Raw genomic sequence first — 16,280 nt, forward strand, 5'->3', positions numbered from 1 at the left:
GTTTCCAGGCAGGGGCGTCTAGCTGGGACACACAGGTGCATGTATGTGCACGTGCATGGGCCGGGCCACACGCACACACAGGAATTACTTGCAGGTATGTGTGCACTTCTACCTATACCGTTCATGTGGGCGTGTGGGCTTGGGTGTGCTGCTGTGGTTGCAGAGTGGGAGATGGGCTGGGAGCACCCGGCTTTTACACAGATGCGTGTCTGTGGCTGCCTGGAGCACACCCACATGAGTGCCTGTGTGACGGGCCGCGGTGGGCAGCAGGAACATTGTGGTGGTACAGCTCTCCCTCCCTTCCCACCCCAGCTCTTCAGCCTCTTCCAGCGCACACCCCACGTGTCTCCCACATCCACTGGTGCACGCACGCCCCATCACGGAGAGCCCTGGCCCGCCCCTTAGCCGCACACATGGGCATGCATCTCCAGGCAGCACCATCCCTGCCGTGCACACGGGGCACAGCCCAGCCACACCAACAGCCTCCCACGAACAGACACATACTCCACTTGTGTTTTGGTCTCACGTGGGCCCCATCACCACTGATGAGCGCTCTAAAGGGCAGCTGGGGGTCTCCTTCACTGACACCAGCAGCTGCTCGGGTTGGGCTGGTGCTGGGCAATCCAGGAAGACCCAGCACTCCCAGCATCTCTCACTGCCTGCCTGGAGGCGATGCTCTGGGCCCAGGAGGGGGTCTGCTGAGGGATGTCTGGGGAGGCTCCTGTCTCCTCAGCCTCCTGGCAGGAGCTGAGGCTGGACCATGGGTGGGAGACCCCAAAGGCGGTCAGACCCCACAAGCAGAGACCCCTGTGTCCCGGGTCGGGGGATGGGGCTTAACCTTGAGCCGCCACCTTCTCACTGCCTTCAGCCCTGCTCAGGTTCTGAGTTTGCACTTGGGGGTATGTATGTGTGGGGGCCGACGCCTGCTTCTTGCTTCTGAAACCCCCTGACGTCCCATTACACATCCTCCCATTACCTGGCTGCTCTCTGTCTCGCATTTGGACCACAAGGTCCCAGAAGGCAGGACCAGGTCTGCTTCTGTCACTGTGGGGTCCTCAGCAAGCAGCCTGATGTTTGTGTGTGCTTGGGAAATGAAGGGCTTGGTGGAGGCTGACAGGATGGGGTTCGGGGAGCCCCAAGATGTGCTGCAGTGGGAAGAAGAGTCTTCCACCCCTGCCTGAACCAGCTTTGGAAACCAGTGGGCCCCGTCGCAGAGTGAGCCAGGAGGAGAGGGCAGCACCGTGAGAGGTGGGACCGTGCTTCTGCTCCTATTGGGGGAGGCTGCACCCCTTGGCCTTGTGGGGAAGGCCCAGGCTCCTCCCTGACGACCACCGCCACTCTGACACCCCCAGAGCCACAGGGCACCTGCAGTGGCACTGCCTGGGTGTGGGGCCAGGCCACCTCACAGGCACTGGCAGGCAGCAGGTGCAGTGAATGTATGCTGTAAAAGGAACATGCCTGCCTTGCTCAGGAGACTGCCAGGGCTTCCAACACCAGGGGTCTAATTCCCTGTGCTGGGTGCTCAAGGCCTCTCACTGCCATTTCTACCTTTTTGGCCGTGCACTGCCTCTACCTCAAGCCAGCCCCTGCCCTTGGCCCCTTCATGCCTTGGTTCGTGCTGTAGTCCTATCTGGCCTGTCTCTCGTCCCGACCAATTCTTTGGCCAAATCCCGGCAGAGCCTACCTGCCTCTGTGCGGATGTCTCCCTGAGTGCTCCCAGGGCCAGTCATGGCAGCCTCAAGGCTGCAGTGTATCAGGAGGGGTGATAAGGGCAGCCCAGAAGGTGAGTGGTGGGGGAACCTCTGTTCTAGCCCCTCGGGGCTCATATCCCCATTGCATCCCCTTCTCTGGGGGCATCCTGATGCTCTCACGAGGGTCCGCCATGTCCCCTGTCCATGCGGCAGGCTGGACAGGGAGTCCAGCAAGGGGAAAGGACTGGACCCCACGGAGACATGGGCTCTGCTGGCGATGTCTCTGCTCTTCTCCTGGGCTCAGGCATTACTGCTGTCTTGAGTCCTGAGCCTCTGGGGCCTTGGAGGGGGCCTGGACCCTAGGGATGGGAGAGGAACTACCTGTGGTGGGGGCATCTCAGAATGGGACAAGGGAATGTGCCTGGATGAGTCTGAGTTTGTGGGGGGGCTTTCTGGGCTGGGCCTAGAAGCCTTCAGATGAAGGAAATCGAACTGTAGAGAAATGGAGGAAGAGACAAGAACACGGGGGGACAGGGGTGACTCTGTTCCTGTCTCCTGGACCACGGGAGGGGTTCTGGGCAAGGAATTGTGTGCCAAAATTCTCTACAGGTGGAACCGCCTGCAAAATTCTCAGCAGGTGGGATCGTGGTCTGACACAAGGAGGAACTGTCAGACATTTGGTGGGCTCCAACTCCAGAACAGGAATCCGAGGACATGGAAGCATTTCCCTCCAGAGTCAGGGACAGGCTAACATGCCACTGCTTGGGGGAAGGGGCGTGAGCCAGCCCCCCTCCAGCCCCATAATTAGAGAAGCTCTTCTGGTCTCCTGGCATTAAGGATCTGTGTCCCCAGCATTTCCGGGGCTACAATCTTGTGAGGCTGGACCCGACCTTGTGCCCCTGAGCTGAGCTGGGAATTGTACATGTGAAGTAGCTGTGACCTAGTTGGTGACCTCGAGGCCCATGACACCAACCCTGGGCTGCATCGTGCCTGACGAGTAACCCTGGGAACGCTTCTCCAACCTGCGATCCACGGACTGGGCGTGACCCCGAGGCTGCTGGAGCAGACACCACTCTCCCAGGAAGGCAGGGCCCTTCCACTCAGTGAAAATGGGCATGCTGTGGAAATCTCAAGTCATCACACAGAGCATGGTGGGAGTGCATGCTGGTCCTCAGGCTGGCCCCATTCCTTTAATCTGGCAGTGGCACCCAGGGCCGGAGCCTCCAGAAATGCCCCCCTTGACAGCCAGGAAGCCAGGGAGGGTGATACAGGGCTGGGGGGTAGCCGGCAGCCTCCTCCAGGCCAGGCCCTGGCTCCCTTGGGTCCCCTATGGAGATTTAGGAAGGCCTGACCTCCACTCCTGGCCCACCATCCCCTTCCCCGCCATCTCTCCTTCTAAGAGGAAAATCACAGGGAAGCAAACCTTGGGGGGAGAAAGGAGAATGTTTTTAATTAAAAGTTTAAGAGAATTCACGTCCTGAGGGAGCAGAAGCAAGAGAAGGCAGGGAGACAGTGGGAGCGGTGGGGAGGGGGGGTCGCGGGAAAGTAGGCCATGCCAGCCGAGGGCTCGCGCCCAGCCTTATAGCCACCCGATGGCTGCAGCCGGCTCTGAGCCTCCCAGGGCTCTCCGTGCAGAGGAGGCCTCGGCAGCCTCTGCTCTCCCATCCAGAGAATGGGTGGGGGAGGTGGGGACAGGGGCTCAGCAGGGACGGCTGGGTGGGAGCAGCACCACTCTCCGAGGCTAAAACAGCTCCAAGCCCCACACTGCTCCTTCTTCCCAGCCCCATCACTGGAGGCAGATGTTCCTGGTGCCCCTGGCTGGGGCTGTCACACACAGGGCCAAGGCCTGGGACACGTGTGACCCTACGGGGGCTCCATATAGGCCCTGTCCACAGTCCCTGGCCCAAGCAGCCCCCACCTCACAGCTGCACCAGATCCTTCTCAGGGCAGGGGATGGGATGGTGTGGGGTTTTAGGGCAGCCTAACCGCTGTGGCACCCTGTCCAGTGGGTGGCAGTGGCAGGCAGGTGATAATAAGGATCAAGCGGATTCCTCTAAACCAGGTCCTGGTTGTGCACGTGGCTCAGCCCCTCCGTGCGTGGCCACACCTAAGAGCAGGGGCATTCCACATTCCGCACCCCCCCCCCCGGCCCCAGCCTGCCTGCCATACACAGGCCCACCTGGGGCACCTCCACTTAGTAGCTTATTAGTCTCAGCCCAGCTTGGGCCTAGGCAGTCCCTGTGTGTGTGAGTTCTCCAGGAGCAGGGCTCCGTCGGCCCCACCCCATCCTGATGGAGGGAGGGTGGGGACACCCCCAGCCCACTGACCTCCATGATTCTGGGGCCAGGATGTGTGTTAACGGGTCCTGTGGACGGATCACTGTGTGTTCGTGGGGGGCCCTGTGAGTGTGCAGGGGGCTGCTCAGGGCCCCCCTGTAAGGTAGACTCATCCCCAGTAATCTTCCTCGACCCCATCCCTGCCCACGCTTTCCTGGGAAAAGGAAGAGGCGGGGTGGGGGGGGGAGGCGGATAAGACAGATGCAATATTTTGCAAAATGAGCTAATTACACGGCAGTCACACAAGGAGATGAGATTAGCAGAATATTTGATAAAAGAAGGCATAGGTATAGATGTGGGAGGTGGGGAAAGGTCACTGCCATCCCTGAGAGATGGTGGGGCCACAGCCCTGTCACTCAGGCCACAGTCACAGGGCTCAGTCCTGGGCCATGTGAGAGCCACGAGCACAGGTAAATAAGCAGGTGCGTGCAGGCCCACAACGACACACACGCCTAGGTCTAGACACCGCCGTGGGATACAAGCCCACCTGTGCCCCGGAGAAGGAAGAACGGGCCACACTCTCCCCACCCCCCCCCACGGCCTCCCCTGCAAGTTCGTGTCTCGGGGTCAGGGCTGCCCTTGTGGCAGGGGTCCCATGCATGAACAGCCAAGACGGAGGATGTAGCTGTACATCCTCCAGCAGGACAGCTGTAGCTGTCACAAACTGGGCTGTCCCTGCTGTTGGCAGAGCATGGATAGGTCCTTTTTGCTGCTTAAATGCCCCTGACTCCTCTAATGGCCCCTGGGGTCAGGACCCTCCCACCCGAGGGATGTAGGGGAACTTTGGCCCAGGTTGTTCCTCCACTCCATGGTGCTACTCCCTAATTCTTGAGCCCTTGGTACTACGGGTGCACAGGAAGGTGCTCCAGGACCCCCAAAAGCCCATGTCTAAAAACCAGCCCCCAGCAGGGCCCTGAGGCCTCTAGGGACCAGAGTCAAAGGTCGAAGATGCATGCTCAGAGGACCTTTGGGCCTCAGAACTCTGGGCAGGAACGTGCGCTGATGCTAAACTTGCCTAGGGACGCTAAGGTGTAAGTGGGTCTGGGGGGAAGGCCATGCCGCCCCCCACCACGGGTGTGAGCAGTGCACACCAGCCTCACCTGACTTCCCTCTGGGGAGGGGTCAGCAAACACCTGGGGAAGGAAGGTGGGGGCAGGCAGGCAGTGCTGCCTACTTGCTGACAATCCCTGTTGGTTCCCGGGGGTTCAGCCTTCTCACTCCCCAGCCTACTCCTGTCCAAGACCCGCCCTGTCCCTGTAAGCGCCACCTTACCCCATGCCCCTACGTGAGCCCAGAACTTGGAGGATTCAACCTGCTTCCCCTCCCATTCTAACCCAGCAACCAAACAGGACTCGGAGCCCCACTCCTACCTGCAGGGCCCCTCCAGCTGTTCTCTTTGCCAGAATGCTCTTCCTCACCTTCTGAGAGGCCAACTCCCCTCCTTCCCTCCAGCCTCAGCCTCAGCCCTATTTCTCTGTGCTTCCATGTAACGGGGACCCTTCTGTGAAAGCGCAGTGAGGTCAAGTGTCAGGGCTCTTCCCTGTGGCCCAAGTCCCTGCCTTGTAACAGCAGTAACCACATGGCACAAATGTGTATAAGGGCTGGTCAGGTCTCACCTCAGACGAGACGCTGGGCAATCCTGCCAGGTGGACTCTTCTCGACTCCATGCCCTCACCCTGTCTCCATGCCTGTCTATCTGTCCATTTGCCTGACTGCTGCTGATCCGATAACTAGGAACACGGTGGTGGCGGAGGGAGGGGTAGAGGGGTGGAGCTGGGCCTGGGGAGGGATTCTGCATAGAGAGTGGGAAAGCCCTGAACTTGGCCTTCAGATGCCTGAAGGCTGTCTCTGCCAGGAAGTTCCCAAGTTAAGCACAGGGCAGACTGCACTGCTCCCTTTTTGTCCTGCTCCCTGCCCAGGGCTGCCCTTGCTGGTTCCCCACACCTGCCCGACCTAGGCCCAGCAGTCCCATGGGTGAACAGGTGGGTCATAGGTGGGGAGCTGCCCGCTTGCCTACCAACTCCAACCACCCCGGGAGGGGGCTGAACCCAAGGCACCTGGGCAGCTGGAGGAGAGGGCCTCATCCCCTCGGCTCCAGCTGGTGTTGACACAGCAAACATGCTTCGACTCCCATTCGCCGAGGCACAGAGTGGGCAAACACAGGAAGGCTAGAACAAAGGGCCTGACAACCGTGACCAGCCTCTCAAACAAGGGACCCAAGGCCTGTGCCAGGAGGCAGGAAGCGTTAAGCAGATTGGACAGTGTGGTCCACAGCAGTGGAAGCTAGGGATGGGTCCTTGATGAGGCATCCAGAGTAAGGAGGGCTGGCACAAAGGCTGACAGTCCAGGGTTGGTCCCAGGCTAGGCACAGACCAGTCCTGTCCACGGGGCCCATCCCACGTGTATCCTTTCCCGAATCGGCGTCACCAAGGCCTGGGAGTAAACTCTGATGACAGATCTGTAAGGCCATGCTTGTTGTTCGTCTTATATAGTAGGGAGCTGAGGCTCAGAGAAAGGGAGATCTGCCAAGGGCTTGGTGTGGCTACTCAAGGGCAGAGTGGGAGCTGCTGCCCAGCAGCGCTTCACGCCCCTGAACCTCGGCCACCTTCTGCTCTGGGCCCGGTTGCGCGCATCATGAGCCAGGCTGCATTTTTAGGGGGTACTCCCGGCCAGAGGTTCTTTGGGGGCAGTGCGAGGTCAGGACTGTGCAGGTTGTGGTCGCTAGGTGAGCTTTCCACTAGACTGCCAGCAATGGTGACTGTCCTGGGCACAGCCATTCACACCTCTGCCTCAAGAACCCCCTCATGGTGTCCGTGTGCATACTTTGCAGAGCCGAGGCCCCAAGCAAGACGCTCCGTCACCATGTCCCTGCAGAGGCTGCGGCAGGGGGACATGTGTGCGCCCTCTCTACCTCTGGTCTATCCTCTGCTGTGCCTTCTTACTTGGAGCCTCTTCCTCTGCCTGCATCTCCAGCAACCCCCGCAGCCCCACCCCAGGTCCCCTAGGCCTGGGCAGTGTCCACACTTTGTGGCATGGGTCATATCACTGTCACCTTCGGCAGATGGCAGTCCTCAAGGGAGGGGCCCCACAGGTCTGTTCCCCCATCTCTGTACCTGGTAACCTAGTATGGTGCTTGTATACAGCAGGTGCTCAGCATGGTAAACAGAGGCCGAAAGAAGCAAAGCGCTCTGGAGATGCCTGGTATCTCATGACACAAAGCCAGGATCACCTGACCTCCTCCAGGAAAACCTTAGGGGATACTCCCAGGGTCACCATGGCACCAGGAGCTGCTCCAGCCCTCTGGGCTGGGTCCAAGGCACCAGGCCCTCCCTGCCCGCAGCCCTGTGAGCCAGCTCACTTGCCCCATAGGTACTCACTGCCAAAGCGGAGGCATGGGTCCCTATGTATTTTAAGCCATAGCAAATGGGGTGACATAGGAACTGGCCATTCCCAGAGCTGCTGCACCGTGAAGGGGCCATGCTTACAGATGTGCAGCTACCACTCCAGAACTCGGGGGTGAACCCTGCCCCCCATCTCCGTCGCCTCTCCATCCCCTCTCCCCTCCAGTGGAAACAGCCATGCATGGGCTGCACCTGCTGGGCTCCCTTCCCAGCCCACAGCGCTCCAGCGAACTCAGTCTGACTCACTTCCGCTCCCTCTCACTGTCAGGCCAGGCCTTGGCTCCTTCCTTCTTTCCTTTCTGCACCTCTCGGGTTCTACCAGCTTAAGCACTGCCACCTCCAGGCTGTCTCCTTAGACTTGCCCCTCCCATGGCAGCTGTTCTGAAGTTAGGACCTCGTGGCTTGTCTGTCTGCTCCCAGTCCGGGGTCCAAGAGGGGGACTAGCTGGGCCACGGGCTTGCCCTGCCTTAGATGCACTCCCCCTCCCCCAGCCCTCGTTCGTAGTTGAGGATTTAAGAACAAAGGGCCAGAAGCTATTAAAACTCAATTAAATTTCTCACTTCTCTGATCCTGAATTAGACTGGTCTGTCCCTGTGGCACCTAAGGCCCTTTTCCTCCACGTCCCAGCCTCTGCCCTACGTGGCCAGCTGGGACCCCCAAGTGGGGGAGGGCAGAAGCAGGAGAGGATCCTCCCTCTGTGCAGGCTTCTCTGGGGAGTGGAATCCAGTGTGTCTCCCTCCGCCTGACCACCCCACCCCGAGGCCTAGACTCCCCATCCTGTGGCGGTCAGGCTGCAGCGGTGTTAAGAAGGGAACTCAGGGGGCGCCTGGGTGGCTCAGTTGGTTAAGCAGCTGCCTTTGGCTCAGGTCATGATTCCAGGGTCCTGGGATCGAGCCCCGAATCGGGCTCCCTGCTTAGCAGAGAGCCTGCTTCTCTCTCTCCCTCTGCCTGCCGCTCTGCTTACTTGAGCTCTCTGTCAAATAAAAAAATAAAATTGAAAAAAAAAAAAAAAAAAAGGAAGGGAACTCAGGGCAGTGGCTCCCAGCCTGTGCTATCCTGTGTCCGACAACCGAAGTCTGGCCCTGAGGCCCTTGCCTGTGCTCTGCCCCCTGACAGGCAGAACCCCAACATCTCCTTCCCCTTTGCTCTGGCTCTGCTTCCTCCAATCCTCTGCTTCCAGGCACACATGCTGGGCGGGGATAGGGGGGGCGGGGGGGCGGGGGGGGATCTTGACCCTGTTTTTAGCAGGGTCAAGCCAGGCTGTGCCTCTGTTTCCTCATCTGTAAAATGTTAACTCTGCTCTATGGTGAGTGGAGACTGGCTCCAGACCCAGGGCCAGACCGGGAGCAGTGGGCAAGTCTGCCCAATGACTGAGTGAGCAGGGCCCCTGGTTGGGCAAGGCTGATACCCCCTGTGGAGAGAGATCTGGGCCTGGGGTGCCTTGGCGAATGTGTCCCTACAGGAGGCAATCCATGCTGGTCAGGTCAAATAGGATGCTGAGCTCCCTGGTCTGACCCATGGGCCTTCAGTTTCCTCCGACCTGCAGTCACGAGGGTGAGCTCAGCAGCAGGGCCCGGGGGTGTAAGGTGGACCCAGCAGGCTCTGTGGATCTCAGGGGCATTGCACCCTAGGCCCCCAGACCCCTTGGCAAGCAGATGTTGGGGAATGGCCACAGCTCTTCTGACCCTTCTTAAGGCCCCTGTACCTTGGAGGAGGAGCCAGGAGAGGGGCCCCCACTACAGGGGCAATCCCAAGGACCAGGACAGCTTGGTCCAAACACACAGCTCAGCCTTTCCTGAGGCCTGATAGGCCGAGCCAGGCCCTCATCTGACCACCACCAGCGAGGGCATGCAGGAGGAGAGGAGGAATGAGGTTTCCCCTGAGGACCCTGTGGCCACACCCTCTCCGCACCGTCTCTCCCTCGTCTCCCTCTTCGTTTCCAGGGAGGTTGCTGAGCCTGGAGGCCTTTGAGGGGCTTCCGGGTTGTTGGCCAGCTGGTGGGGATGCACACAGGGGAGGCCGTCCCTGCAGACACGTCCATCAGTTGCTGGAGCAGCATGTCTTTGTCCAAGGCTCATGCTGAGTCCCAGGACCCGTGGGGATGTGTGGGGGGACAGCACAGCAGATCGCCTTCCCTCCCTCACACGTTCAGGCCGCCTCCTCAGAGCCGCTCCCACCAAGCCCTGCTCCTGAATGGTCACCCTCTGTTGCCGCACGCTGCCTGTCTCCTGGGTGCTCACTGCTAGCCAGGGCCCTGCGCTTGCTTCCTTGATGGGCACCTCTCTCGCCGCCTCCCTGTGGGAAGTGGGGGTCCCCAAGGTTCCCACGCAGGGCGCCCATTCACTCATTCAGCGCTTCCCCCCATCCCTGGGGGCCCCAGGTGGCTCCTCTGGGTGGCACTGGCCCCTTGCCAGGAAGGAGCAGCGCTGTTTGGGTGAGGGGAGAATAATCAGCTGTAAATGCTGCAATCAGGGAGAACGGGCTGCTCAGGCCCCCGGCGCCCACGCGTGCGCCTAATTGGCTCCACGTGCCTGCGCCTCCTTTCAAGAGCAGGAAAGTGGAAGGGTCAAGATCTCTTAATGTTCATAATGAAGGGGAGGCAGAAGCCACTGCCGGCCCCACATAAATACCTTTTAATTGCGCCAAGCAGGGTGGGCGGAGGCAGCCCACGCTGAGTCCCCTGCCCTGTCTGTCCCCCATGACGGGGGTTCTTTACAGCTTCCCCAGTCTGGAGTCGGATCCCAGCTGCTGACCTCCAGCCAGAAAGCAGAGCCACGGTCCCGGTACCTGTTCTCTGAATGTTCCTGAGGCTCCCACTCTGGGATAGGCCTCCTCCAGGCTTTCTCCTTTCAGGGCTGATCCGCTCGTCTGACCCCCCCAGCAATCGGTGCATGAGTGGATCCAGGTCTGAACCAGCCTCCAGCTCTCTCTCATCGCTGAATTCCCTGCCCCCCCCCCCAATCCTGGCTGCCTCCTCCAGGCAGCCCCAAGCTCACTTTTACCCTCTTAAACTAAAAGGATCTTCCTCCTGCTGGGGCTTCCCCATCCAGGCTGCACCTCTCTGAGGTCCCCATGGCCCCTGCTTCTGGGCTTTCTGTTCCCCATGGCTGCATCTCTTCCCATTAGACAGTGATTCTCAACCGGGGGTGGAGCTTTGCCCCCAGGGGGCATCTGGCGAGATTTGGAGACATTTTTGGTTGTTACAGCTGGGGGAGTGGTGTACTCCTGGCATCTAGTAGGTAGAGGACAAGGATACTGCTCAGCACCCCAAAACACGCAAGGCAGGCCCCACAACAAAGAATTACCCTGCTCAGAATGTCAGTCATGCCATCAGAGAGAAACCCCGCCTTTCATGGAGACTTGGAAAGAAAGCTGCAACTGAGAAGGGGGGGTTGGGGGGGTGGTACTCTCCACAGCTCTGGGGCACTCCCTGGTCCCCTCCCTGGCCCATTCCTCCCTTTCCTCTGAGCACCCAGCCCCAAGCCCAGTTCCTGAACAGACCTGGCCCCACTGCCAACAATGCATCAGTTTAACTGGGTTAAGTGGCCATTAGCAGCGAAAGCAGGGCGGCTGTGTGCGGAAGGGTTTTTAATTTTACTCTTAAATGATGCTTGCTCTCCAGAGAGGCAATGGAGGGTGGGAACACTGCCTGCTGGAGCCCCCAGATCCAAGGCTGCAGCTGCACCGCCCCCTTGTCCCATCCATCCCAGCCTCCCGGGGCTGGGCCAGGCGGGGTGCTCAGGGTCTGTCTCCACTGTGCAAGGAAAAACCTGCGGGGGCAGGGACCTCCCCAAGGTCACTAGGTCATCTCAGAGCAAGCCCCTGTCAGAGGAGGCCAGAACCCCATCCCTTCTTCCCTCAGCCCTGCCCTCCCCTTGTAGTCAGTCAACGCCATGTGGCCACCAGTGGTAGCATAGACGAGGGCGGCACTGGGGGGCAGTATGTGGGGTCTGAAGCCTGACTGCCCAGACCTAAAGCCTAAATTTGGGGCCAGTGGCTTAACCTCTTGGGGGCTCAAGTTCCTCAAATATAAAATGGGGATAAGATACCCTTGGCTTGTAGAGAGGATTTGGAGAGATCTGGAATGTTCTGGCTTATCTTAGGCGATGCACTTGGCAGACCCTAAGAAAGAGGCCAATAACCATGGGAGAGAATTATTTCTGCCCATTTTCAGGGAAACGTTCTGACCTCTGAACTTACACAGAATCATCTGAGGAGCACTGAAAACTATTGAAGCCCGGGCCCATCCCTGGAGAATCTGAGGTATTTGGTTTGGGTTGGGGCCCGGGCGTCAAAATTTAAAAGCTCCTCGAGCAACTCCAGTGTTCAAGCAGGTTTAAAAACGCTGCATGAAGACAAAGGTGCAAAAGCACAGCGTGTGGAAAGGTCTCGGCCCTGGGGACAACAGGCTGTACCCGAGGTGGAGTGTGGGGCAGAGCTGAAGGGCCAAGGTCTCTAGATCCTGGGTTTCTAAAGCCAGACCTCTCCACGGCCTCTGGCTAATTTGAAATTGGAGGTAAGAGGGTCTCCCCAAGAGCAGGCTTCTAGCCACATTCATGTCCCTTGATGCACTGGCCTTGTCTTCCCATTCTCTGGGACAACTAAGAGACAACTAAGCCACAATGCCCACGGCTTCACCCCCGAGAGGAGGCTGGAGGCCCCTGCACTGAGGTCACTCCTCACCTTATCAAGGCTGTCTATCAGGGCGCCTGGGTGGCTCATCAGGTTAAGCCTCTGCCTTCGGCTCAGGTCGTGATCCCAGGGTCCTGGGATTGAGTCCCGCATCGGGCTCTCTGCTCAGAGGGGAGCCTGAGCTTCCCTGCCCCCTGCCTGCCTCTCTGCCTCTTTGTGATGTCTCTGTGTCAAGTAAATAAATAAAATCTTAAAAAAAAAAAAAAGGCTGCATCTCCTCCTGCAGCCTCTCCTCTAAGCCACAGAGCAGAGATGCCAGGGACGGTGCTGAGGATGGCCCAAGCTCTGCGGACACTGGCTTTTCTTTGTGGCCTTTATAAACCAGAACCAGGTACTTCTGTGAGCCCAGAAGTAACAGGCAGGGATGGTTTCACGTCCCTATTTCACAGAGAAGGATACTAAGGCCTGGGACAGGACTAGACCGAGTGCTCAATGAGGGCAGGCACAGGGCCTGTCCTCTCCCTGTCCCCTCAGAACCACCTGGCACGCAGTGGGCCGTGAGTGAACTGGAGGACTCGTGGAGGAAGAAATATAACCAGGAAGAAATGACCTTTCTGAGAGAGGGGCTGTGTGTCAAGGTCCCAGCAGGGAGTATAGCAGAGTCCTGGTTTGGGTCCATCTCTGCCTCCACTGTGCTGTAAGAACTCAGGCACCTCCCCTCCCCCACTCTTGGGACTCAGGACCCTCAGAAAGTGGGCCCTGGCTCAGAGGACCCTTCTCCCTCGGCAGTATAAGACACAAGACAGCTCTCCTCTATGTGTCCAAAGCTGAGGCCCAGCGGGTTTCCTGGACTTGAGAGTGCTGGTTGCCTGTGCTGCAAGGCCCCTGACCTGGCTTGCTCCTGCCTGACTCTCGGCCCCATGAATCACCTTGTGCAGCTTGAAGAAACTCGCAACAAACATCTGATTGTCCCTGATTAGATGAGACCGTGAACTTCCGCCCTGTGTTGCTCAGATTCTTCTTTGCAAGCCCCGAATTAAAATTCCAGACCAGAGCAAGAGGCTTTAAATTGGATTACTGGATGGGGTCCAGGGAGAGAGGAACAATGCAGTGGGGGGTGAGGGGTCCAGCCCCCCACATCCCTGCCTCCATAAGCACTCAGGCTGCAAACAAATGTGGGAAAGGAGGAGAGAAGGGCCAGAACTTGATTAAAAGCAAATTTAAAACATAATAAAGACCAAAGCTCATCCTGAACAATTAGGACCAAGGCAGGGGAAGGATGGTTGTCCTTTGCTTCCTCTGGGGATATGGACAGAACCATCTTGTGGGCCAAGAGCCAGGAGCACTGCAGGAGGGGGAAGCTCGTGGCCAGCAGGATGCTGGGCAGGTAAGGGCTGTGGGCTCTGTGCATACCTCAGGAATCCTGCGGGGAGTCAAGGGGCTGGCTTTGCATGAGAGTGACCTGGGTTCACATCCTGGCCTGATGCACGGCATGTCCAGATCCCAGTGTCCCTCCCCTCTGTGAAGTGAGCCCCCCTCACAGGGCTGCTGTGAGAGTGGCCTGTGTCAGACACACACATGGTGAGTACCCCATCAGTGAAGGCCCTATTCCATCATTCGTCTGTTGAGAGTAATTTGCATTTGGCGCCAACGGTGGACCAGGCCATGGGCTAGGCTGCAGATGCGGAGGGGAAAGAGAGAGCCATCTGCCCTGCCTCATGGGGTGGGGTACAGCATGTGGGGTATAGGTAGAGGGTTGGGATCAGAACCCAGGCCTTGAGTTCTCCCTCCCTGCCAGGCTGTCAGGGTTGATTGTCTAGGAGTTGGGGGAGGAGCTTGGGGGGGACCCCAGTGCTGTAGTGCCAGGAGAGGATGGGCAGGGGGCTGGGCCCTGGGTTCCACGAGTGGGGCATCTGTCCTAAAGCTGGGGTGGGCAGCAGGCCTGAAGGCCCAAAGGATGCCTTTTCCCAAATTTATCAGAAGATTTCAACTCAAGTTCAGGACTGGGGGCCTGCACTTTGTAAGCTGGAGCAAAGCAAGGAAGTAGTAGGCGAATGAGGAGTCTGGAATGAATGGGACAGAGAGAGACAGAGAGGAGAGACAGGAGAGGACAGGCCCAGTCCTAGGAAAAGCAAGTGCTGAGTGGATGGGCAGCAAAGTGTTTCTTACGATCAGGGGAGACACTCTTGGACCCCCCCACCCCGCCCCACTCCAAGGGACTGCTGTCCCAGCTAAAGGCTGGGCTTCACTTCCACCCCATGGCAGTTCCTTTCTCCAGTTGTACCCCCACCTGTGATCAGGAAATCCCGAACACGAAAGTCAGGCTGGGCTGAGTTGAGCCCAGCTCCAAGTTGTCTGGATCCACACTGGGTGGGAAGCCGTCAGGGTCCACTTCCTCTGGGCCTCTGGTCCCAGAATGCCAGCCTCTCGCTGTTCTATGATTGCAGGTCACACAGGATGGGCAGGCAGGGGACCTCAGGGGACAGCGGAGCCCAGCTCCTGGGGAAAGGGGTCCTAGTTCTCTCCTGGGGCCTGGATGTGGTGGGTGTTTGGGCTAGGTGATTGCCCTGATCTGACCCAGCCAGGCCCCTGGCCTGAGCCTGGTCATGGCTTGTGTGGACTTCCTCATCCTTTTTTGTAACTAGTTTTACTGAGACACAATTCACATACTATAAAATTTACCCACATAAAGTATATAATTCAGTGTTTTGTTTTGTTTTTTTAGCACGAGTTGTGCCACCATCACCACAATCTAATTTTCGAATATTTTCATCACCCCCAAAAGGAACCTTTTACCCATTAACAGACACTCCTTATCCCCCTCCCTTCCCGCCTCCCTTCCAGCCCTAGGCAACCACTAATGTACTTTCCATTTCCATGGATTTGCCTATTCTGGACATTTCACACAAATGGGATCACACAATAGGTGGTCTTTTGTGGCTAGCTTCTTTCACTTAGTGGAATGTTTTCAAGTTCATCCATGTCATGTGTATCACTACTCATTTTCTTTTGATTGTACTCCTCCTTTTGGCACAGGCTGGGGCTGGGGCAGTGGCACTGTGCCTCTGATGGTGGGGGCAGCTTGGGCACTCTCCCTCACTTACTGCACAACCCTTCCAGGGCAACCTTGCAGCTCCAGAAGTCCTCCGACCCAGGGGTGGGTGGAAGCCAAGGGGGGTGTCTGCTGGCTTCATACAACTCGTTCACGCAGCCTAGAAGGGTTTGCCAACTCACGGAATGGTAGCACCCTCGAGCTGACAGGCACAACCTCTTCAAGATTAGACAGGGAGACTGGACTCAGAGGGAGGCAGAGAAACATTCAAGGTCATGGGCAGAGCAGGGGCTTCAACCCCTAGCATCACAGGGCTCCAGCATTCGCCGTGGGCCATTCAGGGCCACTCCACACTCCCTCCCACCAGAGCTGCAGCCCACCCTCCCAGCTACCAGCAGGGAGGCATACTCAGAGCAGAGGAATCAGAGGACTCTACGACTGCCTGGGCCCCATCTTCATGCCCACATAAGGCCCCCAAGACCCCAGATCACCTTCATGGAGCCTCTTCCTGATAAAACCATCTGCTCCTGCCCTAGCTGCCCACATCCAGGCGGGCACTGCCCTGCCTGTGACGGCCCAGCCTGAATTCCAAGGGCCAAGAGGGCCATATGGTCACGTTGGGCCAGGACATTGCCTGGGCCACGCAGGGCCCCTCCCCTTGGCCTACCCTCAACCCCACACCAGCACCTACCTTCAGCGCCTGCACCTTCCTGTCCAGCAGGCCCTCGATGTCTCCTGCCACCTTTTCCACCAGCTTCTGGGGTTCATTCTCCTGCACCTCAAACAGATTCCGGTTGTCCTTGTAGATCTAGAAGGAAGCAGGAGTCAGGGGTGAGGCTAGGGCAGTCCCCCATTCCCATGCCACAGCACCCTGCATATCCTCTCTGCCCAGTACGGTCCAGCCCTTGGCCCCGCCCCAACTCTGGCTCTGGCCACTTAGAGAGCATGGATGTTTGCGGGCTGGGCCCAGTGCCCTCATGAACTTGAAGGAAGGCTCCCGTCGCAGATTCCATAGCTAGCCCTGATTGTGGTTGTTTGGACAGGGTTGTCACTGCCTTCTCTGGACTTGGGATTCCTCCCCCAGGAGACAGAAGCAACACCCCTCTGGCGAGTTCGGAGCTGAGAGTAGCAGAGGCGGAAGGGTGGGCTGGAGAGGAGGCAGGGTGTG

General features: G+C 58.5%; 1 protein-coding gene across 8 annotated transcripts in view; it reads right to left on the reverse strand.

The window, feature by feature from the left end:
* Positions 1-16,280, reverse strand: part of CACNA2D2 (calcium voltage-gated channel auxiliary subunit alpha2delta 2) — a 138,915-nt gene that overhangs the window by 53,264 nt on the left and 69,371 nt on the right. For all 8 annotated transcript variants that reach the window (XM_032868143.1, XM_032868142.1, XM_032868147.1 and 5 more), the window contains exon 3: positions 15,804-15,920. In XM_032868143.1, the coding sequence (XP_032724034.1) occupies positions 15,804-15,920 (117 nt within the window). The remainder of the gene's footprint in view (positions 1-15,803; positions 15,921-16,280) is intronic.

This window comes from Lontra canadensis, unplaced genomic scaffold (genome assembly GCF_010015895.1).
Source record: "Lontra canadensis isolate GAN:19392208 unplaced genomic scaffold, GSC_riverotter_1.0 scaffold35, whole genome shotgun sequence".
Classification (NCBI taxonomy): Eukaryota; Metazoa; Chordata; class Mammalia; order Carnivora; family Mustelidae; genus Lontra; species Lontra canadensis.